Source organism: Zingiber officinale, chromosome 4A, assembly GCF_018446385.1.
Source record: "Zingiber officinale cultivar Zhangliang chromosome 4A, Zo_v1.1, whole genome shotgun sequence".
Classification (NCBI taxonomy): domain Eukaryota; kingdom Viridiplantae; phylum Streptophyta; class Magnoliopsida; order Zingiberales; family Zingiberaceae; genus Zingiber; species Zingiber officinale.
Genome location: NC_055992.1, coordinates 93,576,715 through 93,603,772, shown reverse-complemented (window position 1 = coordinate 93,603,772; position 27,058 = coordinate 93,576,715). Strand labels below are relative to the sequence as shown.

The 27,058-nt window shown below is 39.6% G+C and overlaps 1 protein-coding gene and 2 long non-coding RNA genes across 5 annotated transcripts; 1 reads left to right on the top strand and 2 right to left on the bottom strand.

The window, feature by feature from the left end:
- The first annotated feature begins 11,186 nt into the window (after window positions 1-11,186).
- On the top strand, window positions 11,187-15,632 carry LOC121973450. Of its 2 annotated transcripts, XR_006109616.1 has the most exons (5): window positions 11,187-11,456; window positions 14,253-14,494; window positions 14,606-14,841; window positions 15,017-15,155; window positions 15,269-15,632. It is a non-coding gene; the product is annotated as an uncharacterized LOC121973450 (long non-coding RNA). The 2 variants fall into 2 exon arrangements; XR_006109615.1 differs by having other exon boundaries at window positions 15,017-15,632.
- A 3,215-nt stretch (window positions 15,633-18,847) lies between these two features.
- Window positions 18,848-22,121, bottom strand: LOC121973449. Of its 2 annotated transcripts, XR_006109614.1 has the most exons (5): window positions 21,858-22,121; window positions 19,640-19,955; window positions 19,412-19,563; window positions 19,261-19,309; window positions 18,848-19,179 (listed from the first exon to the last, which is right to left on the bottom strand). It is a non-coding gene; the product is annotated as an uncharacterized LOC121973449 (long non-coding RNA). The 2 variants fall into 2 exon arrangements; XR_006109613.1 differs by having other exon boundaries at window positions 19,261-19,563.
- A 123-nt stretch (window positions 22,122-22,244) lies between these two features.
- Window positions 22,245-26,699, bottom strand: LOC121970185 (phosphatidylinositol 4-phosphate 5-kinase 2-like). Its single transcript, XM_042520717.1, has 8 exons — window positions 25,130-26,699; window positions 24,869-25,036; window positions 24,592-24,757; window positions 24,219-24,329; window positions 23,920-24,113; window positions 23,728-23,837; window positions 23,537-23,636; window positions 22,245-22,870 (listed from the first exon to the last, which is right to left on the bottom strand). Exons 1-8 carry the CDS (start codon window positions 26,245-26,247, stop codon window positions 22,564-22,566), a joined length of 2,274 nt encoding a protein of 757 aa, XP_042376651.1. The 5' UTR covers window positions 26,248-26,699; the 3' UTR covers window positions 22,245-22,563.
- Between the last annotated feature and the right edge of the window lie 359 nt (window positions 26,700-27,058).

Below are 27,058 nucleotides of genomic sequence, written 5' to 3'. Positions count from 1 at the left end.
TCTTAAACATATAAATTTAAAACATGTCATACACAGCGAATATAAAAAAATAAACCACCAATAATAGGTTGACAAACAAATTTTAGATCATCTATAGAAGGAAGTAGTATTATTTAATGATATTGAAAATATTTTATGAGTTAAGTCATATTCTTCTAAAATTAAACTTAATAATTGTGCGATGTTATGAGCATTATATAATTCATCAAAAACTCTATAAGCTAACAATAATTTTTTTTGAGGTTCCAAGAGTTATCGATCCAATGGCAAGTCACACCCATATACGAATGTATTTGACAATGATCACTCCAAATATCGGAACATAAAAAATTTTATTATCTAATTTACTAAATTCATTAATTAAATTCTTTTTTCCTTGTTTTACTAATTTTTTTAATTGTACGAGTAAGTGTAGTCCTAGGAATACATTTAGCACATGGATTAAGAGATTCTTTATAAAAAATCTTCAAATGTGCATTTAGATCCAAAATAAAAAAAAATATGTTTTATAAAAATAAATTTAGCTAATGATTCTCTTAATTTATTATCCGAGTATAAAAATAAATCGAAATCAGTACTACCGCTAGTTGAAGAAAATTTTGATAATTGTGTTTGAGAACAGTCGAGTCCATATTTCGTTGGGTGCTTTGTTTCTACATGTCGTTTCAACGACCTATAGCCGCCATCGATTTTGAATTTGTAGGAAGTATTGCAGTGCTTACATTTTGCACGATTTCTCCCGACGGAAAAGTAACCTTCTCAAAATGTTTAGCGAAAATAGAAAACTTTAGAGGAAGAAGTTCCCGAACCTTAGAAATAATTGCATCGGTACTTCCATATGTTTCAGGTGTCGGATTTGGAACGCGCTCGATATCATCATTGGTGGATTTAATGTTGCGGTCCTCCTCCTGCGGATTTATTATTTCCTTTCCCTTCTGAGCTCGAGATGATGCACCTCCCCGGTCTCCTTCCATTGTAATTGAAAATTAGAAACGAAAGTGTATAGAGAATATGAAATTTAGATTAAGAGTAGAGAAGATGTGTGTGAAAATGATAAAATGAACTCTCTATTTATAGAATTTGGATAATAACAGACACTAAATCATAGTCATTGATAAAAAAAATAGTCAATTGATCCTAATCGTTGAAAAAAATACCAAAAAAAACCCCGTACCCTCCCTAACAGCTAGGAACCATCGGTTAACCTTCAGTTCCAACGGGCAAAAAAAAAAAATATTTTGTTGAACCGACAGTCCGCCGAGTTTGCATTTAAAGAATCAGAACTGACCCGGCAAGTTGCCGGGCTGGTTCCTGTTCGACCCGGGTCCAGGCTAGAGCCGGGTCAGGGTCGGGTCCGGGTCGGCCCGGGATCAGGTCTAACCCTACCCCTATATATCTATCTGTTGGTGCAATATTCCCTAGGTCAAGGATGACCTGGTTAACCAAGCCTGAGTCTTGGTTTGGGTTTCGATGTTTGACAATATATTGGGTATAGATGATATAGACAATGCAGGTGCAGTTGTTCATTTGGGGAGATTGTTGATACAATTCCCATTTGGTCAAAGTTGACCAGTTAAGATTATGAAGGAAAGTCAAGTAGGTCAAGGTTGACTGGATACTTGACTGAAAGTCCTGGTGAGTGAAGCCAGGCAGAAGGAAGTCCTGGTGAGTGAAGCCAGGCAGAAGGAAGTCCTGGTGAGTGAAGCCAGGCAGAAGAAAGCCTAGTGAGTGAAGCTAGGCAATTGGGAAGTCCTAGTGAGTGAAGCTAGGCAATTGGGAAAGTCCTGGTGAGTGAAGCCAGGCAGAAGGAAGTCCTAGTGAGTGAAGCTAGGCAATTGGGAAAGTCCTGGTGAGTGAAGCTAGGCAATTGGGAAAGTCCTGGTGAGTGAAGCCAGGCAGGAGAAATCTAGAGGGGCCAAGGGTGACCAAACATCTGGTGAGAGTCCAAGTAGGTCAAAGGGATTGACCGGATACTTGGCACGAGGAAAAAAGTCCAAGTAGGACAGAGGGATTGACCGGATACTTGGCAAGAAGAGAAAAGTCCAAGTGTGTCAAAGGGATTGACCAGACACTTGGTGAGAGAGTCCTAGCTGGTCAAGGGTGACCGGATGCTAGGTCTTATGTACCAACAAGTCATGCATGGTTGACTAGATGTTGGTTTAGGGGGCTTTGGACTTGGTTTTAGGCAAAAACCAAGATCTGGATTGATCAGCTGATTGATCCAGCAGATTTGGATTGATCAGCCGATTGATCCAGCAAATCTGGATCGATCAGTGGATCGATCCAAAAGATCTGGATCGATCGGCCGATCGATCCGGTGAGTCCCCGCGAACAGAACCCCTCTGGATCGATCGGTGGATCGATCCAGAGGTCCCAATCGATCAGTGGATCGATTGGGAGCTGTTGTTTATGCGCGATAAGCCCTGGATCTATCCACCGATCGATCCAGGCTATTCCAGAGAGAACATAGGCGCTCTGGATCGATCCGTGGATCGATCCAAAGCCTCCCCGATCGATTGGGAGCAATCCAATCGATCAGGATCCGACCGTTGGCGTCGATTTAAGCCGCAGGCGTTCATTTCCTTCGGCAGAACTTCACCGATTCACTCCAGATACTCTACAGTACCTCCATAGCTCTCTCCAAGCTCCAGATCGCAAGTTCTTGAAGATTCTTGGAGGCTTTTCCAAGTCAAGAGGTGGATCAAAAACAAGAAGAAGAAGTTAGGGTTAGGATTTTTATTGCACATCTTGTAAGCTTTTGCTTATCTTGTATTTCCCTCTCTTCTTCTTGTATTGAGAGTGTTGTAGGGCTTCTCCGTCTTTGGTAGTTACCATAAAGGAGTGTTATTCATAGTGGAGGGTGCGTGAGTAGGTGTGGATCCTTGGACTAGTCACCTCTTGTGAGGTGGATACCAAGTAAATCATCTTTGTTAGCGTTGTATGCTTTTGTTTCTTATATTTCCACTGCATATCTCTGAAGAAACGAGCAACGCCGACGACGAGCACGCGAAGAGCTATTCACCCCCCCCTCTAGCTACTTTTCGGTCCCAACAAGTGGTATCAGAGTAAGGTCGCTCTTCACCGGAATCATCGCCGGAAGGGGCAAACAAAACAAGCAAAGCTAGAGGGTGAAGAAGTTGAAGCAAATTCATCAAAAGTCAAAGATTTCAAGAAGCTCAACTTCAAGATGCAATTCCAAGATGGACTTGGATTTGACACAAGGGTGGCTCCACCGTACACATCCACAAGCTTCGATTCTTGGAAATCAAGAATCAAAAATTTTCTTATGATGGAGATAGAGCAATGATTTGCTCTTATGGAAGGTTTTGAAGCTCCAAAGAACTCCAAGGGCAAAGCTCTCAAGAAAAGCAAATGGAGTAAGCAGCAACTCCAAAGATGTGAGGCCAATGACAAAGTGACCAAGCTTTTGGTAAATTTATTGTCAAGCAACATCTTGGAGCAAATTGGAGAGTTTGAAGATGCCAAGGAGCTTTGGAGCAAATTGGCAAGGATTCATGAGATCCCCTCCACTGTACCAAATCAAGGAGAATCCAAAGAGGGTGACTCAATGGATCAAAACCAAGAAGAGGAGGTCCAAGAAGCTTCATCCTCAAAGGAGAGAAATCAAAAGAGCAAGGAAGGAGTATATTCCTTGTTTCATGTACAAGAGGATGAAGATGAAGAAGAAGGTGATGTCTCCACCTCTAGGATTGAGGGGGAGCAATCTTCATTGACACCGGAACAAGAGCAAGAAGAATCCTCCACATCCGGGTCTAGAGAAGAAGAGGATGAAGAAGCGTCCACCTCCACAAGTTAAGCAAAATCAAATGGGGGAATATCATCTTCGGATCAAGAGGAAGCTTTTACCTCCGGATCCAAAGGAGAAAGTGTCATCCCTACACAAAAAGGTATAAACATTTCAATTAATAATAAAAATCATATTATATGCTTTGAATGTAGGGAACATGGGCATTACAAGAGCAAATGCCCTAAATTGGCCAAGAAAAAGGGCCAAGTGGCATTAAAGGGCAAGGAGAAGCCCAAGGAAACCATCCCCAGAACAAATAAGAGCAAGGAGCACATTGTGTGCTTCTCTTGCAATCAAAAGGGGCATTACCGAAGTCAATGCCCTAATGGGAAGAAGGTGGCCAAGACTCATGAAGGAAGCTCAACTCAAGGGGGAGCCTCCAAAGTAAAAAAGAAGGTATCTTTTATTGAGCCTACTCCCTTGCAAAATGGTAAAAAGCATGCTAGGTCAAATTTATATCATTTTAATGCTATTTACCATGAAAATAGGAAGCATGATAGCATTAAGGAAAATCATGTAGCTTATCATGCCAAAACCTCTCAATCTAGGGTTAGAAAGGTAGATAGAAACTTAGGTAAGAACCCTAAGGATTCTAGGTATGTACCTAAGAAGAAGAAAAATCATGATTTTAGTGAAAAATCTATGGTTGAGGGATTATGGAAGGAAAATCAAGTCTTGAGGTCAAGACTTGATAAATTAGAAAAGACCCTTAGAAAAATCACAAATATGACACAAGGGTCTAAGGGTAAAAATCTAGGTCTAGGAGTATCAAATTCATCCAATGGCCATAGAGGTTTGGGATACAAACCTAAGGCTAAGAAGGATGAAATTTCGTACCATAGGGTTCCATATAATTATGGAACCAACCCTAAGTCTAGAGGTCAAGTCAAGGATACAAGGGAAGTTATTCCTAGAAGTATCTTTGCAACGACAAACGTGACTAAGACTTCTAAGAAGTCTAAGAAAATCACAAACAAGGTCACAAGGGAAGCAATCCCTAGAGTTGACCTAGAAAAGGTGACCAAGGCTTCTAAGAAGCCAAACAAGGTAACTAGGAAGTTATTTAAGGAAGTTATCCCTAGAGCATCCAAGGAGCACCAATAGGTGTTGGGTTCCTAGGAGCATTTTCTCTACCCCATAGATGGGTTAGAGAGTGTCAACTCTAAGAAGAAGGGTAGTTAACCCAACTTTGAAGAAATTGACACTCAAGGAGCATTTTCAAAGTTATTATAAACTTTTGAAAATGAAATGGATTTATGATTTACTCCTTGAAAGAGTAAAATGTGCCAAATTTGAGAAGTTTTGGTTTTATTTTAAAATGGCACATATTGGAAAATCATAAGACCTACCAAGTTGGGATTTTGGTATGTTCTTAGGAAATTAAAGGTAATTTGAGCCTTAATTTAAAGTGCTACTCTTGTGAAAAAATGAAATATGTCAACATTTGTGGAATAAGCTTAATTTCAATTGGCATAAATTAATCAAGAGAATTAGAAATGCCCATTTAGGTTTTGGCACTCTCTTGAAGCACTTTGGGCAATCTAGGGTTTAAGTTTTAGGATTAGCTAAGATTAACGATACTTAGATAGGTAATCTAGGTATTTTATTTATGCTAGACTTTGCCATGATTGTTTGCTCATTATATGCCATGACATCATGTTTTATTTTTGCACTCATGCCTTATCATGAAAATACAAAAATACCATGTCATGCTATACATACATTATGTAGTTATAAGAAAATTTTCTTTTGAAAATTATTTCTTTTTGATGTATGTCATAAAATTATCATGCATTATACTTATTTCCTTAAAATTGAGGACAAATGACATTTATCAACAAGTCAACAAGTGACATCCTAGGTGGATGTTCAATATCCACAAAATGCCTAGATAGATATGCATGATCCCTAGATTAGGGCAAAACCAAATTTTACATCTCACAAAGACCTATAAGATGACTTGTATGTGTTTTGTTCACAATAGATACAAGTGAGATGTTAGGATGATGAACAAAACTCAACATGTTGATTTAGTGCATTTCTTTGAGTTTTAAGTTCATCAAAACACATAGTTATGTGTTTTCCCATCATTGGGAAAGCTAATGTACAAGTCATGTGCATTAAGCCCAAGGAACATGGTGGGATATTGGTTTTGAAAATATTTTTAAAATAATTTTGGAAAACCTTGGTGAAGGCTATCTTTTGATAGTAATCACCATTGAATAGTTAGACACAAACTTGAAGAAAACACTAAAGTTTTTGCAAGTTCTCAAGTTTGTGTCAATCTTTGAAAATATGATGTATTTTCATAGAAAATTATTTTTCCATGATAAATTATACCCTAAATAATGTCTACACAAATTTTTACGATTTTTGGAATTTTGTAGAATTTTCTAGGGGTTTCTGAAATTGGCTGAAATTGAATTTCAGCAATTTCAGGCCTCCAATCGATCAGTGGATCGATTGGAGTGCCTCAATCGATCAGCCGATCAATTGAGAAGGCATTTCTCGCGAGCAGAAGCTCGCTGGATCGATCAGTCGATCGATCCAAGAAGACTGAATCGATCAGTGGATCGATTCAGCAGGGTTCAATCGATTGGAACCCAACTCCAATCGATTGAAGATGCTGATTTTGGCTGGGAAAGCTTATTTTCATCATTTTGAACCTATTTTAGTCTAGGTAATCATTCCTAACCCCTCAAAATACATGTGTATACATAAAAATAGTGTCTTCATATTGAAAACAAGGATGGATTGGTTAAGAAAGACTAAATTGAAGTTTAGGTTGAGGTTGATTTCAATATTGAATTTTTGAACCTCAAAACTTCTAAATTTGGATTTCCTAAAGGTTTAGGGATTCCAAGTTATTGTTGGTGCAATGACAGAAGTTATCATCATGTCTTTAGGGGGAGGGACTCTTTAAAGACATGAACACTATTTTTTCATACACCTTGGAAGGTGGTTAACCTTCTTTTAGAGGAAATGCTCAAGGTTGGGCGTTGGGATTTAATGTGGAGTGGATATCCTCATTGTTTAAGTGGTTATTGCTCACGGATGAGCAAATTGATGATAATGAAGGGTATGTGACCTTCATTATTGTGTTATGAGCAACGAGTGAAGTTGTAAACAACGTTGGGTAACTCTTCAGGGGGAGAGTTTGTTCTTGATGTGTGCCCAATGATGAGGGCATGTTGTTGATGTGTGTCAATAGGGGGAGAATGCATGGTTAAGTTAGGTCTTCAGTACCTAAAGGGGGAGTTTGCCCTCTAGGAAAAGAGGAGAATGAAGGGAGCCATCATTTATATATTGGCATGAAGGGAGTTGAGGCTATGAGAGTAGCCTAATTTCCTAACTTAACAAGAGGTATTGTCAAACATCAAAAAGGGGGAGATTGTTGGTGCAATATTCCCTAGGTCAAGGATGACCTGGTTAACCAAGCCTGAGTCTTGGTTTGAGTTTCGATGTTTGACAATATATTGGGTATAGATGATATGGACAATGCAGGTGCAGTTGTTCATTTGGGGAGATTGTTGATACAATTCCCGTTTGGTCAAAGTTGACCAGTTAAGATTGTGAAGGAAAGTCAAGTAGGTCAAGGTTGACTGGATACTTGACTGAAAGTCCTAGTGAGTGAAGCCAGGCAGAAGGAAGTCCTGGTGAGTGAAGCCAGGCAGAAGGAAGTCCTGGTGAGTGAAGCCAGGCAGAAGAAAGCCTAGTGAGTGAAGCTAGACAATTGGGAAGTCCTAGTGAGTGAAGCTAGGCAATTGGGAAAGTCCTGGTGAGTGAAGCCAGGCAGAAGGAAGTCCTAGCGAGTGAAACTAGGCAATTGGGAAAGTCCCGGTGAGTGAAGCCAGGCAGGAGAAATCCAGAGGGGCCAAGGGTGACCAGACATCTGGTGAGAGTCCAAGTAGGTCAAAGGGATTGACCGGATACTTGGCACGAGGAAGAAAAGTCCAAGTAAGTCAGAGGGATTGACCGGATACTTGGCAAGAAGAGAAAAGTCCAAGTGGGTCAAAGGGATTGACCAAACACTTGGTGAGAGAGTCCTAGCTGGTCAAGGGTGACAGGATGCTAGGTCTTATGTACCAACAAGTCATGGTTGACTAGATGTTGGTTTAGGGGGCTTTGGACTTGGTTTTGGGCAAAAACCAAGATCTGGATTGATCAGCCGATTGATCCAAATTATTGATGTTTTGATCCGGGGATTCATCGGATCGATCGGTGGATCGATCCAAAGATCTGGATCGATCAGCCGATCGATCGGTGAGTCCTCGTGACAGAACCCCTCCGGATCGATCGGTGGATCGATCCAGAGTCAATCGATCGGTGGATCGATTGGGGGCCGCTTCGCGATAGAAGCCCCGGATCGATCCAGCGATCGATCCGGCATCTATTGAGCACGGAGGCCGGATCGATCCGTGGATCGATCAAGCCTCCCGATCGATCAGTCAATCGATCGGGATCGGACCTCCGTGATTTAAGCCGCAGGCGTTCATTTCCTTTGGCAGAACTTCACCGATTCACTCCAGATACTCTACAGCACCTCCATAGCTCTCTCCAAGCTCCAGATCGCAAGTTCTTGAAGATTCTTGGAGGCTTTTCCAAGTCAAGAGGCGGATCAAAAACAAGAAGAAGAAGTTAGAGTTAGGATTTTTATTGCACATCTTGTAAGCTTTTGCTTATCTTGTATTTCCCTTTCTTCTTCTTGTATTGAGAGTGTTGTAGGGCTTCTCCGCCTTTGGTAGTTACCATAAAGGAGTGTTATTCATAGTGGAGGGTGCGTGAGTAGGTGTGGATCCTTGGACTAGTCACCTCTTGTGAGGTGGATACCAAGTAAATCATCCTTGTTAGCGTTGTATGCTTTTGTTTCTTATATTTCTGCTGCATATCTCTGAAGAAACGAGCAACGCCAACGACGAGCACGCGAAGAGCTATTCACCCCCCCCCCCCTCTAGCTACTTTTCGGTCCCAACACTATCCTCTACTATAAAGTAGTGGTTTATTTTTATTATTACCTCTTTTTTTTTTCGTCTAAATCGACGCGTTGTAACATCTATGAAAATCATAACTATTACACAATTGTAACAATTACGATATCATAATTGATACAACTACTGAATTATCATACAATTGTAACTGCTACAACTACTATATTTGTAGCAACTATTGTTGTATAACTACTACAACTTCAACTATTATATTTATAATAGTTATAAAATCATAATTGCTACAATTGTATTGTAAGTATGAAATCATAACTACTATAACATAATCCCAAATAAAAATTTAGATAGGAATATAGACAAGAGTGAGTGTCTCATATACATACCTATGTCAAAAGCAAATAATGTATTAGAGAGTAGAAGAATAAATGTACAAGTGGATTGATCATGTCAGAACGCTGAATCAACGGACGCTGGGCACGTGGCGCTCTCCAAATTGCTGACGTAGATCTCTGACCGATCGTATGGACCTCCGGCGAACCTGCAAAGAAGTCGGGTCGGGAAGGGGTTCCCGGCGACGACCCTCCGACGCTCAAGTCAGGCAAGAGGAAACTAAGAAGTGGCTTCGAATGTATGAGATCGCGTACCTCCGGCGAAGTGTGAGACTCCTTATATAGAACTGTGAAGAGGCTCACGCATACATACCGAGGCGAATACGTATCCTCTAACCATACCTCAGTATGAGCTTGTCAGAAGAGCTTACTTGACACCATACTGCTACAGTCGAGCACATCTCTGATGGGACAGCGGAACCCTCTGTCATAAGATCCTGCGTATGGCCTGGTCGTTGAACATACCCGCTGTCAGAAGATATTCCCTTGCCCTTTTGTCTCTTCTTACCCCATTCCGAGCGTCCGGCTGGTCGGCAGTCCCCTCACGTCCGACCGGTCGTATGTGCTAGTCCGCTCGGGAGATTCCCGGTTGTGTGCTCTGTGGAGACTGTTCGCAGTATTACTACTTTATGCCTTCGGCCGAGCGGGATACCCGCTCGGCCATACAACCTTGTTCAACATGAGCGTCGGAACCCCGACTCTCCGCCGGGGTGTCTTTGCTTCCGTTCGGAACGTTCGGCCGGTCGCCCCAATCTTTATCTGCTCGGACAAATCCCTGATTGACCTTTTACCTTTCAACCTCCATATGGCGTTGACTCTACTTAAAGAGGGATCCCCCTCCTTACTATCGGATCATGGATAAAACATTCTTTTGATAATAAATTAATATAGGACGCTCCATTTTGACTATACTTTAAAAAGGGACGTTTTGTTTTTAATTTTTACCCCATAAGTATTAGTATTGATTTTTTAAAATTGTATTACTACAATAGTAATGTTTTTTAAATACAATGCCACAAGGATGTTGTTGTTGGAACGAAGCACAAGTGGTAAGCGAAGGGTAAAATAGAAATAAAATATCTTTTAGAAAATCTGAAAATTAGATTCGCCTTTCAAAAACTTTGCAACGTGGTGCAATTGTTGTTTAACATTAAACAATCCTCTTTACTAGATTGGTTGGTCCAATCACCCAACCAATTAGTGACCCAACTACCTCAACTCGTACAAGTAGTGCAATCAGCTTAGTTAGCTCGCCACCCAGTTTGAACCATTCGACCCCTTTAAAGTGTCCCAACGTAGGTTGTGCTTGAACTACTTGACAGACTCAAAAGGCACGTAGGATCAGCACGATCAGTTCAGATTCTCTTCCATAATTTACCCATTATCTTTCATGGATTCATATTTCCATTTAAATTATAATTTTGAATTAAGTCAGATGGCCAAAGGTCACTGGTAATAAGTAGACTGTATGATATTGAGCAGGAGATGATTCGTCCATCGCCGACGGCCTCCGACCATTTGACTTGATCTAAAATTATAATCTAGATGAGAATATGAATCCGGAGGAAATTGTAACTAATTTGGACCAAATTCTAGTTGCGATTTGACATGCAAATTACGAAAGGGATAAGTAATTATGGACCAGAGAATCTAGACTCCGGCACGACGTGCCCAGCTGAACGAACAAGGCAGTCGATGCAATTGGCATCTCGTCGAATCTAGCACAACGCGCCGAGTCGAATCCAAGAATCTCCATAAAAAATCGTAAGCTAACAAGAATTGGGATCTTTCGACGCTAACAAGAAATCTACTGGCAGATCTTTCGACGCTAACAAGAATTGGGATCTATGCGACTTTGAGATCGTAAGCTACCTCCATTAGGGGAACCAAACTGGTCATACAGCGGTGAGCCCGAAAAATGGGTTTGTTTTTGAGCACGTGTTCCAAGCACCGTTTCCTCTCTTCTTCCCTTCTCTTTCTCTTTCCTCCGAGGTAAACACAGCGCTAATTTGAATGCTTCCCCCCGTTCGAGAATCCAATCTTTCTATTTTAGGGTTCCCGATCCCCAATTCCTCCGCGGGTTCCTGGGATCAGGCTCCGGTCTCGCCTCCTTTTATCAAGCAGCGGCTGCGGGTTCTTCTAGAATCGATCTAGATGCTGGCCCCGGTCGCTCCCGTGGCGCCGCTGAGGATCGTGATGTGTTTTCTTGATCTTCTCTGTTCGGCTGCTCCGCATCTTCATTACTATGCCGGAGGCTGAGTGTGATAAGATCCTTGGAATTCCTAGGAATCTCTCTTATCTCCGCATCCTCAAGTGAGTTACTCTTTCTTCTCTCTTCTTGCTCCGTGTTCTTAAGTTTCTTTGCGTGTATATGCATTCGCTTTTACATTTATTGAGATGCATTCTTGCCTATGCAAACACATCAATGGATCTTTTGCTTTTGTTGTGAGTGATAATACGTTGCATAGACACTGACTAGAAGTGATGTCTGGGGGTTGCTACTAGAGTTGATCAAAATGTGTATGATCATAATGATGACTATTGACGAGATAGTGATTGAGGCAGTGGCAACTAGCAAGCTGACCATAGTAGCACAATAGTGTAAGTGCAGCTGTATGGTAAACATTCTATGGAGATTCTACACAATCCTTTCCAGCAGCATTTAAAATAAGTCACCACCTTGTTCTCCTAAAACAGAGTCCATAAATCCATACCTTGCAAGTTATTGTTTTTCTCAATCTTCTGAAAATTTAAACCAACCGCACCCTTCTATCCTTTTTTTTTCCCCTTTGTCTTGTCTTGTTCTCTTTCTTAAAAAGATGTTACCTAACACTAATTTTTGAATAAGCTAATTTTGTGTGTTTGACAAACAAAAAAAAAAGGAAGAAGAAGAAAAGCTAAGATAAATTCAAGGTCTTTCCTTTTTCTTGCCTTGTCTTTTCTAATTTAGTTCTTTTCCTTAAGAAATTTTTTCCTAACTTCAAAAGTTTAGAAAAGCCGAACTTTGAGAACATCCAAAATCCTACAATAGTTAATTTTGAGCTATTTCTGAGAAGCTTTTTCCATCTCCTTGTCTTCTCCAGTTTTTACCTTCCAAATGCATGTTACAGAAGCTAACCCAAATACACCATCCAACCATCTTTTGCACAAAATATTTTAGTTCCATGTGCTAAATTCTGTTTACTTAAGTTGTGAGACTTAAATGGAAGTTGGAGTTTTAGGATTGATTTTTATTATTTCTAATTGGCTTGCCTACTACCAACAATGCTATGGTAAATATTGAGAAGACTATATTGTACATAACAGTTCCCTTTTGTCCACTCCCTTATATCCTTGGTAATTTACTCTCCTAATCCACCAAAGTTTCTGAATCTGGTTATCATTGTCAAATTGTGTAATGTGTTTATAGGAAAATGAGCTGCATTGGAGAACTCTTGTGTAGGGATAGGAGGCTTGAAGTGTTGGTTGAGTTAATTAATGTTGCATAGCAATGTAAGATTTTATTGTACGTCTATATGATTAGAGGGACCTTTTATTCTAAATATTCAAATTTAGTTTCTTCCAAGTGGTATCCACTTCTTGCATCTTGCAAATGTTATTGTAAACTAAAAATATAGTCCATTGATCGAGTAATCAGTCGAAAGTAATTTTTCTAGGTAAGTCAATAGCGATTTTTTTTTTCGATTGTATAATCTATCAATTTTTCTAGGCAAGTCAATAGTGTTTTTTTTTCGATTGTACAATCTATCTTTTCTCAATGGATATATTATTCCCGTCTAAGGATGGTATTATAGATGTTTTATTGTGAAAGATATTCATTTTATAGAGGCTTCATTGGATGATCATACTCCATGCTAGAGAACAAATACAAATGATGTTTCACTGGTGTCTTTTGGGATGACCTGATGCTTCTATGGTAGCCAGTCATTAGAATCATTGTTCTGCTCCGCTTTTCTTTAAAAGCATATTCCTTAAAAATCTCATATGTAACATTACCTTGTTTTGTTTGTTTCCTTTTCAATTGCTAAAGAAATATCGAGGACAAACCATGTAGTCTTCTCTTGGCGGACCTGTCAGCATTAATCCCTTTCAATCATTAAGCTATCTGATTAAGGTCATATTGTTGGCTCTTTATGCTATCTTCCTTCCCATAAATAAATACCTTGTTCCTAGCACAATTTCGAGGGTTCTTCTTTAAGTTAGCATAATTTTATATAATTTCTAGGAAAACCTCATGCATTTAAAATATTCTCATAGCATCTGTACACTAATGATTAAGGTGTTTATAATTCAATGAAATGTAGTTAATCTTATAGCTTTATCTTATAATTGTATCATAAAGTTTCTATCCTCTCCACCTTTTTTATTCTCATATTCGTATATAGATGTATGCTTGTAGTTATGTGATTATGATTGGTAGTTTAATTTCAAAAGTGCCCGCAAATCCATTGGCTTATCTTCTCAAAGTCTATTCTATTTGTTAATTTGTTTGTTTTGAAAAGTTGAAAGGATATTCCAACTCAAAATGACTAGTCATTTGAAAGGGGCACCTTCTTAATATATAGATATTATGGATCACTATATCCATGTGAGACAATAGCTATTGAGCATCCTTATTTCACCATTCTCCCTCACGCTATCATCCTCATGCTATCCTGACTTTGAGGTATGAGTCTGACTCTGAAAGCATGACAAACTCAAAGCGAGCCTAATCCACCTCAAAACGTAAGGCCTCTAGGTGGAGGCCCCTTTAGCACTAAGAATGCCTAGGAGGTTTCAAACCATGTGGCACTTAGGAAGTAGGCAACTTTGATACTTCCTCAATCTCGTGTGAGACCAAGCGAGCCCAATTCAAACCAAAATGTCGTGGCACTTAGGTGTATACCATTTTGCCACTTAAGCATGCGCAAGAGAGTCTCACTTAAACATTAGGACTTTTACACTCTGTCATGCCCCCTCAATTCTAACTTTGCTAAAGGATAGAATTTGGCTTTGAAAACCTGTTGAAGATGATGCCTTCTCCATGTCAAAATGCTAATTCTCTTCTCCTTCGCATTTTGTTCTTCACTGCAATCCATTGATTTCCTTTGTTTTGTTTCTCTTTTGCAGAGATAACTTTGGCCACATATGCCAGGGATTTACAAACCAAATTTATACCAGGATATAAATTTTCTGGGTACCATATATTTGTCACAATAGCTGGAGCTCTTTTCCGGGTCATAAAGGGTGTTATTCTTGTGGTTCTCTTTTCAACATCAGGCGCCTCATTGTGGTATTTTCTCTCCAAGTTGATCGACAGGTCTTTGGTAAGTTGGATATGGCTGGAAAAGTTGAGATTTTTCCAAGCAGAGGTATTGTATAGTTTATGAACTTTAATTGCTTCCATATTGGCCTGCTTGACATATATTGATTAATTGATGAAAGAAAAAATCAACTTAGAATTTATGCTTCCGTGAATGCAGATTAGCAGAACGCTGGGATAAGCTGCTTAACTGCATGCTCATTTTGAGGAGGTAACAGAGGGCAGGAGGATAAAAAAATCTGTGATAACTTAAACACCATCGTCACTAATTGTCATGGATGACAATTTCTGTGACAAGACCTGGATTATTAACCCCCTTGTGGTTCCCTCCAGGCTCTTCGTCAATTTCCACAGCGAATCGTAGGCTTTCGCATTAATCTCAACCCCCAAGATGTGGTAATCTTGTGCATTTAATTCTTCGTCCTATTGTTATTATTATTATTTTTTTTTGTCGATAAAATTTCTGTTAGAAACTCACTTGGGAAAGCTTTTAATGTGATTGTTCATATCAATTTGTTAAAGTTTATGCTGATGCTTTTGTTCATCTCCAGTCTCGTCTCCTCCTTTGTAGGTTTATCAGCGCCGTCCTCATTCTGCTTTGCCGCCGACCAACACTAACACTATTGTGGGCACATCTTTGGAGTCAAGTTTTTCGTCATTTCCTCCGGTCCCATCTCTTGACTCTGATGTTCCTATTGCACTTCGAAAGGGTATGCGTTCCACTCGTAATCCTTCTCCTCACTATGTTTCTTTGAGCTATCATCGTCTTTTCCCATCCTATTATTATTGTCTGTCTTCCTTGTCGTCTGTTTCTCTTCCAAAGATTGCAGGTAATGCCTTTGCCCATCCAGGATAGAAACAGACCATGCTTGATGAAATGAGTGTCTTACAGAGGAGTGAGAGTTGGGACCTCGTTCCTCTACCTCCTGGGAAGTCAGTGGTTGGTTGTCGATGGGTGTTTACGGTGAAAGTTGGTGTAGACGGCACGGTTGATCGACTTAAGGCTTGTCTTGTCGCTAAAGGTTATATCAAGTATTTGGATTGGATTATGGAGACACCTTTTCTCTTGTTGCCAAGATGTCTTCTGTGCGTCTTTTCCTGTCTATTGCTACAATTCGTCATTGGCCTCTTCATCAATTGGACATCAAAAATGCATTCTTACATGGTGACCTGCTCGAGGAAGTCTACATGGAGCAACTTCTGTGTTTTGTTGCTCAGGGGGAGTCTTCTGGTCTTGTATGTCGCTTGTGGAAATCTTTATATGGTCTCAAGCAGTCACCCAGAACATGGTTCAGTAGATTTAGTACCGTAATTCAACAGTTTGGCATGACTCGAAGCGAGGCTGATAATTCTGTCTTTTATCGCCACTCATCTACTGGTTGCGTCTATGTAGTGGTTTATGTTGATGATATTGTCATCACAGGTAATGATCATCTTGGGATTTCACAAGTAAAATAACATCTTTTTAAACATTTCCAGACAAAGGATCTCGGCAAACTCAAATATTTTCTAGGGATAGAAGTGACATAGTCTAAAGATGAGATCATTATATCCCAAAGGAAGTATGCAATGGATATTCTGGAAGAAACATGAATGTTAAACTCAAAGACAGTAGATAATCCCATGGATCCTAATGTCAAGCTCCTGCCAAATCAGGGGGAGCCTCTTTCAGATCCTGAACGGTACAGGCGATTGGTAGGGAAACTAAGTTATCTTACTGTCACTCGTCCGGATATCTCATTTGCAGTAAGTGTAGTAGGTCAGTTTCTTAGCTCTCCGTGCAAAGAACATTGGGATGCCGTGACTCGCATTATTCGATATATCAGGGGTGCACCAGGAAAGAGTCTTCTGTATGAAGACAAAGGAAATACTCAAGTCGTGGGGTATTCTGATGCAGATTGGGCAGGATCTCCCTCTGGTAGAAGATCCACTTCTTGATTTTGTATATTTGTCGGAGGGAACCTTGTTTCTTGGAAAAGCAAAAAGCAGAATGTTGTGGCAAGATCAAGTGCAAAAAGCAGAATCTTGGCTATTACTAGTCAAGAACTTATATGGTTAAAATAGTAGCTTCAGGAACTAAGGTTTGGAGAGGTTACACAAATGTCACTCATATGTGACAATCAAGCCGCTATGCATATTGCTTCAAATCCAGTGTTCCATGAGAGGACAAAACATATTGAAGTTGACTGTCACTTTGTCAGAGAGAAATTCATATCTGGAGAAATATCTATTAGTTTTGTCAACTCAAATGATCAGTTAGCAGATATATTCACTAAATCACTTAGAGGTCCCCGAATTGACTACATATGTAACAAGTTTGGTGTATATGATCTATATTCTCAAGCTTGAGGGAGAGTGTTAGAATAATTATAGGGGTATTTTTATTTTTTGGTGTATATCTTCTTTCCTATATAAAGGCCCAATTCGTGGTTCTAAAGACACAAGATTTTAGGTTTTGCTTTGTACAATTATTATTATTTTTTTATTTTTGTTGATAAAATTTCTGTTAGAAACTCACTTGGGAAAGCTTTTAATGTGATTGGTCATATCAATTTGTTAAAGTTTATGCTGCTGCTTTTGTTCCCATCAATTGAAATATTTAAACAAGCTAGTTTTCCGTTCTCTCTGATAGAAACTTCTTTGTTTTTTTAAACAAAGATTCGATAAGATTGTTTGTTTTTTTTTTTCTGTTTTAAAAATAAGTTGTTTAATTGGTTGTAGTAATTTAATTTTTTAATCATGATTTTTAAGCCAGTATTGTGATATTAAAAATATTGGAGTAGAAACAAAGAGTAAACAAAACTTGCAATCTTCTCTATCAAATTGTTGACTTATATTTTTAAAAGTAAGATCATTATTAAAAAATAATAATAATAATTTAAATATTTTGAAATATATTTATTTAATATGATATAATTTTAAGATTCATTGAGTATTTGTCGGTTTCATCTAGTAGGAAAAGACATGATTATTATTATTTGTTATATATAATTTTAAAATGATTGAGTGAATTATAGGATTCATAAATAATGAGGGTTAATGTTAAAAGAAATGTGGATGAAAGAAGGATGTTATAATGAATAAGCAATAGTGAATTTTATAAAACATGTGGAACCGCCACATCAGCGGTCCCCCCTAGAGCCGGTCCCACGGATATGGAGGGAGGTAAATACAGGTATATACCTGAAAGCGCATAGTCGGGACGTTAACCCCAGACAATGATACCCCAAGGATCGAACCCTGGACCTTTCGGCCACGAAACTATGCGCCCTCAGTTGTGCTACGTCCTGGGGATAGCAATAGTAAATTTTATATTTTTTGATGAGGTGATGAGTATTATAATTGTTATAATGATGATGAATTGTGGATGGTCTTATAAAAAAAAAAAAAATAGTTCATTATAACATTTAAATTTTATACCAAGTTATTTTATAAAAATTGATTTATAACATGTAGAAAAGTTTCAAGTAATGTTTATCTCGTTCTCAACCGAGATGAAATATTGGTTCCACCGTAGTCACAAGGGAAGGATGTGGGAAATTGATAGAATGTTAAGTGTCTTTGTAACGATGCTATCAAGGAAAAAAGATGGCGGAGGCGAGGAAAAGATACGAGTAATGGTTTTGTGAGGTTGTGAAAGACAAGGGACGATGGATTTGATGGACACGAGTAGTGATCTCGTGAGCTTGTCGAATTGTGGAACGCAGAAGAGATGTTGGATGTAAGCAGTGGTCGACATGGAACGAGAAGGGGCATTTGCAAATCCTTCGATTCGATACCATGAGAGATGGTAGGATGACATGACCAGATTCAAAACAAGTCAAAAACAAAGGGGAAGGACAAGGCATGACTTGTTTAACTCCTCCAAAACTAATTAGATCATTAATCAGTCATACAGCTGATATTTTATAATATATAACATAAAAAAATAACTCAGGCAACAATATGAAACATAACCTAATTTTATACACATATTAGCAATTATATGGAATCCTAAAAAAATGATGATAATTCAAAATACTAAATATTGAACGCCCAAAACTTGACTTCCACTCAGATTCAATTGTTTTGCCAATTTATTTGTTTTTTTTTTTTTTGATAATCCAAGTATTTAGATGTCGTCAGGTTAATCTTGGAAATAGATTGGAGGTAGACGGTGTTTAAAAGCGACTTTCAGAAATTTTGTGTACCCACTCATATCCGATAGTGGCAGCCTATCGAAGACAGTGATCGATCACAGCTGTTGCACTGCATGGTCACTTAATGGTACTCGCAAGGACTCATATGGTGTCCGTGTAGCACGAAGAAGCGAGGTGACCGGCAGTGGTCCGGAGGAATAGGAGATTGGTCCCATTGCAAGAAGGCATGCCCTTACCATTAGCCAACGTCCCACTCTTCTTTCAATTTAAGATCGAACACAAGATCTAACAGGCAGATACATGAACTCTAACCCTACTGGCAACCTCGAGACTTAGCATTAATTAAAATAAAAAATACAAATAAAGAACAAGCAGCAGCAGTTAGTGCTGTCGACCTCTGTGCCTCTCTAAGCAGAACAAACGCGACCAACCCCACCGGATCGCCGGCAGTGGTCGGCGGTTGTGCAGCACCATGAAGGAAAATAATCAAAGGTAAGATAGTGACTTACTTTTTCCAATTCATTTTTTCTGAGAACACCATCATCAGCATTGCCGTCTTTTCCTCCAATTAATTGGCTCGGTTTCTTCCTTCCCCCTGAAAGAGAAAGAAGCCGAGGCCAATTATTACAGATCCATCACGAGACAAAATCCCGAACTGAATGGGAAACTTTCTGACCTGTACTATCTGAAGTCAATTCCGCAATGATTCGTGCATGTGTTCATCCCTTTCATAAACACATGCAGTGCCCACTTAAAAGCTTCATCATCATGATGTCGTTCATTAAAGAAATGAGAACCACTTTGCAAATATAGAGAACCGCACTTACAATGGGTTGGTGAGAAGGTTCTCCAATAAGGTGCCCATCTTAATTATAATTATTCAGTTTGTCTTCCACTTAGGTACTTTCCTCGATTACGTGCACCAAGTCATTATTTGTTCCAGTCTTTGCTTTAACGTTTCCACTCAAAGCTAGCCATTCTGTAAAGAAAACACTGTATAACTTAGCCAAATATGTGTCCCAATATACTGTCCTTCCTTAAGTTGTCACCCTTACCTTGCATGACGTTTGACTTTGAGGACACTGGTGCATCACCTTTCAGAAGAGATCGAGCATCACATTCAACAATCAAGTGCAAGAGCTGAGGTTGACATGAAACTAATTGAAAAGCCAAAAAGAAGGGCATGTTGCAAGCTTCCATTCTCGGATACAACCAACCAACAACACATTTATTGAGATAGCACCATTTGCTCCAACACTGAGACCAGCAGGGCTATCCAGTACTATATAAAGAGAATAAGAACTTCGTGGCTTCGTTTCCGTCTTTATTTGTCTCTTCATCAATGTTGCTATCAATGGATTTGGTCCTCTGCTGAAATTAATTATGGATGATTTTTCAGGTCTGTGTTTTATGAGAAGTTTTTAATGTAATGTTTTCATGCAAAATAGTAAACTCTGATAAAGTATCAGCAGCTAAATTATCAGTAGAAACAAGAAGAGATGACAGGAAATAAATTGACCGAATCAATTTATGGACACATACATAGGTATATAAAAGACTGTTACTGAATAAACTAGGAAATTTAGGTTAGTTTAATGCACTTGAAAAGATATACGTAGTTTCTTGTCAGAAAAGATATCAGGATTGATCTTTCCTAGTACGCTATTATTTGAAGACAATTGAATCCAACCTTTAACGTCTACCAATAAAAAAACTCTGCATGCAGCAGGTATAATCTGACAAAAGTCGTAAACAGCCCTGGAGATTGATACTAAGGCATAAAAAACAAGGGAGTTTCTTATTTTCAAAATATCAAAAGGAGCCACATATCACATTCATAAGCCAACTATACCTCTTTTTATCTGATCTATTGAAAAACTAATAGTTTAATTGAAACCGTTGTCGGTTTGAGGCAAATTCTTTTAAATGAAGTTTAAAATGTTTTTCTTCAAATTATCAGAATATTTAAATATTTTAATATATTCACTGAAAATTTCAAAACTATCCTTTGTTTATTTTGTGTGAATATTCTCTCATATCAAGTTTAAAGTTATGAGAAAGTTAATATATATCATGAAAGATGGCAAAAGTGCACAACAATCCTGCTTTTTTATATTCGTTTAGTATTTCTGTTTGAATTTACAATTATTTTGGGGAATCTTGGTAGCTAATAAGGTGATGACAAGCATTTATATATTTTAAGGGTTGGTGACATCTAAATAGATACTATAACAGGGATGCTTGGTGACACCACGTCAACACAACTTTATATGCTAAGCTGGCTTAGTAGACAATCCTAATAAAAGAGAAAAGGAAACATTTTTATGATTATCCTGGGTCACGATCAAATTTTATTTTTGTCTCAATTTGAGCACTCAAAATTTTAAGGGTAAGATGCTAATATTTCTTATAAAATTGCAAAAATAATTGAAACATTTCTTCATACATAGATTTTGCTAGATTAAATCGTTAGCTGTTGTTGTACAAGGAATAAATTATTTTAAGATAAACACTAAGATTAAATTGACGAAAACGGAGAGTGAGGATGATCCTTATAGTAACAAAAGATTATTTCGCTCACCCTAGGTGTCTCTTAAAGCCCGTCTCCAAATTATATGAAGGGAGGTAAATCAAGAGTCAGCTTATGCTCGACCGCAGAGGGTGGAAGAAGTTTTCGAGGATAATCCTTATGAATTAAGACAAGATGAACATCAAGGCAATTGAGGGAAACCTAACTTACAGGGTCAGAACGATTAAAACACTATAAAACCATTATAATATCTAGCTATCTCGCAACAGTACTTAGTAGCTTTTTTAAATAATAATAATAATAATAATAAACAAAAAAGTTTGCTGCATCCTAGATCACCTTGTGCTTCATTAGAAACAAGAAAATGAAATAAATAAGAAAGGAATACTAAGTCCAGCCTGAACACTAGACACTGTTTGACCTTATAGAAGGCACGGCCTACGATGGGCCTGTGAATCTTCTACTCAAACTTATATATTCTCTGGAGCTTTGTTTTGTAGCAAAGATCGAGGTAGCTCTTTCTTTAAGTCAATTTTCTTCAGATGGCTACTTGGTTTAATCTTTTGAATTGAACTATTTAGGAAATGGACTATTGTATCCTATCTTTATTTCTCAGTTGCAATTGTCAAATTTAAATTCGTTGAAAGCGACATTATTTGTCCAAACGCTTTCCACTAATTATCATACTGTGTGAATTGGCTGACAAGAAAGCAAAAAAATGAGAGATTGAAAAGAACCTGCACCTCAAAGCAATAATCCATCCGCAGTCAAAGAATTCCAAAGGCTGGTCTGGTCGCACCTTGCAAGAAATTAAAAGGGCAAAGGATGAATCAGGAAAGATCAACAATGCTCAAAAAGAAAGTTGAAAGAGATTACTAAGAATAAGATTGCGATGTGAACTCCCTCTCCTTTTTCACTCCTTTTGATGTCATCCTCCTGCACGTTCTGGAGCACTTAATTCATCCCTCAGCACAAGTTATTGTAGCTTCTCTGCATCCTCTGCAAAAGCTATACCTCCAACCATTTGAGTACTGGAAAAGCAAAGAACATGAAAAAACAAGGAGATGGAGACATTTTAATATATATTTTTCAAGATCAATCAACTGTACATTTTTTTTTATTCGAAGCCCTAGCAACAGTTTGCTTAAAAATCTCTCTCTTCCAGGAAATAAAAGAGCAAAGAAAATAAAAGGAAAAAAAATGGAATTCAACTCTCCCTCATTCCAATACACATGTACATATCTTCTCCAGAGCTGAGCTAGAAAACTCAGCTACATCCGCCTTAAAATAGCTTCTATGATCAGGTAGTGCTTTCCTCTTGTAGTAGACTGCAGCTTGTGCTCTTCTTCAAGCTGCAGATACATGTAACATTTTGGCAATTGCTGAAATTTGGCGGCGCATCGCCGTTCCTCCTATTGATAGTTCAGAAGCATTGTAAATAATGCTGTGTCAATCATCTTCTATGAAGATTCTGCTTATGAAGTCTTGGAACCGTTTAGAGTAGAGCTTCGGGCCAACTGCCGAGATGGAGTTGGGGTTTGTTTGCAGTGATTTGTAGACATGCTCCAACTTCTTGGTAATGTCATAGTCTTGGAGGATATCAATAATCCCAAAGTAGAGAAACACATCATGGAACTTGCCGCTTTGAAGGAGTGGGGGCAAACCACCACCAGCTACCAGAACTAGTTCAGATTCACTTCTTGTAACGTGCTCGGCAATTGCTGGCATGTTTGACCCCAAACGGATGAGTGATTTTCTGATCATAACAGAGATATTCAGCCATCACAAATACTAATTAATAAAATTTATCCCACATAAAAGCCAAAGCAACAATTAATTTCAAAAAGAAATAATTATTTTAGAGATGATAGTTAGATGGGTGCTTTCTTTTTGCTACACACTTGCAGCAAAAATTAGGACCCAGTAACCAGTTCTAGATTGAGTTAATTAGATTGGCATGGAAATAAAAGCAGATTATAAGGTGATTCTAGTTCGTGGATGGATAAAATGGTAGCTTAAGTGGGTCAGTACCAAATTGCTTGTGCAATGGAATGTATAGAAGCACAAAAGATTAATAAAACAAGCTTCTTAGACAAAAATGCCAAAAGCTTTATTATAAAATTTGCAAAGGCTAATAAACCATATCTTGTGTGTTATGGATAATGACACTTATATTGCTCCACAAGTTACTCCAGGAAAAGCTAGGCCACACTCACAAAGGTGTTTTATCAAACATCAAGTACAGTAAAAAGCATCCAAATTTCAGAGCTAGCTTATGATGCACAAAAGAATCTCAACCACGAAAAATGCCAACATTCATGAATCTGTTTTCATTCTGCCAGGAGATAATGTTTCCAAATAATTACTGTTCATTTTTCATAATCAGAAAGTAAACATCAAACTCAGCTCTAGTAGAACATACCCTGTGTTGAGAATCTGATCCATATCTTGACAGGTTGACACTTTCACCGAGTCAGGCCAGGTGTCGCTGCACTGAAATGTTGCCTTCTTGCCAGATATTTCTAACAAAACATCATTGTTATGATGAGATCATTACTAACTTACCCTATGAATTCTTCGTGATTGAATTCAGGCTTCCTAAAATTAACTTACTTGGGGAACCAAGGCACGGTGCAATGTCCTCACAGAAATGAACTCCCACCAGGAGACTGTAATCCATAATCCCCTCAGCTTCCAAGAACTGACAGTCTTGCTTGATTTGTCTAAGGTATTAATTCTATCAGACCAAAAAGAAGAGTGCACTTGACAAAACCAATAAGCTTTCAAGAATTAGAATGAACTTACTTAAGGAGCTCCAAATACCAAGATGTATGAATGCGAAAAACAAAGTTTAGATCAAGATCCTTGAGTGTTGTCGTCTCATCAATTTGTTCCTCAGTCTTGCCAGTTGTACGCCCATATGATGATCCTTTCAAATCAAATCTTCTATGGATGCGGTATTCCGAGCAGAATAAATTACCCATGACAATGAACCTAACCTGGTCACCCAGCATACATGCATCGTTGAATCAGATAGCAAGTAATACATATAGCAATCTGTTCAAAAATAACAAGAAAATTACACAAGCTAACCTCTTACATACCTTCTGACCACCACTAGGTTTAACACAGTGGACACTGTAGAATCTTGTAACTAATGAGTTTGAATTCTGGCATACATGATGGTAATAACTAGGCAGCATCTTAATCAGTACCTGACCATGTAATGTAGAGCAACTCAACCAATCAGAATCAAGGTAATCCATCAAAAAAAAAAAAAAAACTACAGCCTAAAGTTATCAAAATAATCAAGTAATTGATGCACACTTCGTAGAAGCAGTAATATCCAGCAACATGATCAGTAGAAAAGGATTTTAACTAGTACTATCTCAATATCATAATTCATAAGTATGAGCCCTAGACAATTAATTATTTCCACAATTAAGTTCCAAGTGGATGGGTAAATAAGTAACTAACCTTCACTTCAGATTTCTTCACTGTTTTAATCATAAAGCGATCATCCTGTGTTAGAAAAAAGAAACTCCCACTCTTCCCAGGAGAAGAGAGCTCCCTCAGAGCATCGTTGCCACAAATAGCTAACATGTAGTCTGCAGGATCCACTGAAAATAACTTCCTCAGGTGCCTATCAATCAAATCACAAATACATATTTCCATTAGCTCAAGGTGCCCATCCATTGGGCTAGAAATAGTGGAAATTGAAAGATGATTGATTGGCTTATTCAGAATTATAAACCTGAAGACCATAGGGCAGTAATCCGTCCAGCAGAACTCAACCGACTGGTGTGGCGGAGTATTCTTTGATCCCTCCGGTGGAAATCTTGTCTGGAACTTCTTCATTGGGTCAAAATCTGACATCTTGAGTTTACTCAACCGAGCTGAATCTGGCTTTCCTACTGAATAACTGATCAAAAAGTCAATCAACCAAGTAACTCAGTGAAAGAATTGACAGGGCGATGCCAAGATATGCATGAGGCACAAATCTTACACCAAGTACCTTATCCCCAATTGGAGGTTTAGCATCAAATCATAGTTCTTGTGCCCCTTCGATATTGTGTGCCCTGACTTTTTTACCTCTGGAAATGAAAAACAGCAGGGAGTTGGTCGCCGCTGCACCGTAGCAATGAAGGCACCACCTGTCTGGTTCAAGAATGATCCATCCTGGTAAAGCATTGATGCCTCAAGAGTGTCGATGATATCGCAAGTGATATCCCCAGCCTCACCATTCGACTCCCAGATGCAAATCCTTGGGAAGCCCTTTTCTGCCACCGAGCTTCTCCTGGTAGCTCGTTCATCATCAACCGATGATGTTTTCCTTGCTACGGGGGCTGATGTTGTGACCGACACATCGTCCAATTGAGACAAGGAGCTCGTCTTCCACGCAGTAACAGTGTTGGGCGCCGGATAGAACGATCCGTTGAGGGCCGTGTGCTCGCTGGTGTTCCAGCTACCAAAATAGTAGCTGCCGTCAGGCCAAGTGAAGACGCCGCTGCCCTTGGGGACGCCGTTATCCCATTGGCCGTCGTATCGCTTGCCGTTAGCCCAGATGAGAGCACCACGGCCGTTAATGGCGCCGCCCCGCCACTCGCCGACGTACTTATTGCCATTCCGCCACACGTACCGACCGTGGCCCTCCTGGAGGTTTTGCCGCCACAAGCCCTCGTAGTAGTCGCCGTTGGCGTAGGACTTGCTGCCGAAACCGTGCTTTCGGTCGGCGACCCACTGCCCACGGTAAGTATCTCCATCTGCCCCGATGAAGTTGCCGAAGCCCTCCATCCCCCCGGAACGGAAATCACCATCGTAGGTGGCGCCGGACGGCCACGAGAACTTCCCCTTCCCATAGGCCTTCCCCCTCCGCCACTCCCCTTCATACACGCACCCATCCGACCACATGTACTGCCCCCGCCCATTCGGGGCGTTCCCGGAGAACTCCCCAGCATAAAAGTCCCCATTCGCCAGCGCCTTCTCCAACGCCATCTCCCCGTCACCATGGCCAATGGTCGGAGCCACTCTCCTGACACCTACACCAGGACATCTACTCCCAACCTGAGCCGGCATCCTCTCTTCCTCCTCACCCGCCGCATCCCCGCCGTCCTCCTCAGCGAAACGCCGCATTCTACGCCGCGACCACGACCAAAAGACCTAATCCGCCGGCGGCTGCGACGAGCATTCCTTCCCCGGAAAACGCCGATCCGGTGCCTTGGTTCCCCCGCTTCGCATCAAATCCCCAAGAAAATGCACCCGCCAAAAGCGAGCGATTCCAGTACAAATCTCAAATCCACAACAAAAAACCTCAACAATTCCTAAGAAAAATAAGGATCGACGAAGAAGACAAGAAGAGATCAGACGAGACGCGTCAGCTGCCGCTCCGGCTTTCCTGTAGCTTCGGCAACATGTCCACCTCCACCTGCAACGAAGAGAGACCGAAGCGAGGCGGCAGTGTAAATATAACGCCGAAATTGTCCCCACTTTATATCTATCTTAACGATATCATGTTCGCTGTGCTCCACGTTACCACCGCATCTCCATCGCCTGTTCTGTGCAAGACGCAATCACGACCGATTGGAAAATCTTCACTGGCCAAACGACTGGCGCCACCTGATTCTGTCCACTTCTCGGTGAAGCGTGTCTGCCAACAAAACAGTGGATCCTGCACTTTCCGGCTCGGGGGGATCCGGCTTAGTTGCCCTGTTATAATCAAATATGTCGCGGTGTCTCCGTTTTTGGCGTCGATATAACACAGTTTGAACCGGTACCGGCCGGGATTTGTTGAAGTCTTAATGATTTGATTAGTTGAAATTGATTGCGATAATATAAAAGTTTAAGCATTATTGGTGCTCTATAAATTATTTTAATGTGTTTATTTTCTATCAATTCCTTTCTCCTTTGACCATTTAGAATTTAAAAAACAATATACCATATCACT

Excerpts from the sequence above, each read along its gene's own strand:
- LOC121970185 (XM_042520717.1), bottom strand. The coding sequence starts at position 26,247 with ATGCGGCGTTTCGCTGAGGAGGACGGCGGGGATGCGGCGGGTGAGGAG. Across the intron at positions 24,114-24,218 it reads AACCTAGTGGTGGTCAGAAG|GTTAGGTTCATTGTCATGGG; the intron begins GTATGTAAGAGG and ends CTGGGTGACCAG. Across the intron at positions 23,637-23,727 it reads ACCGTGCCTTGGTTCCCCAA|AAATATCTGGCAAGAAGGCA; the intron begins GTAAGTTAATTT and ends ATGTTTTGTTAG.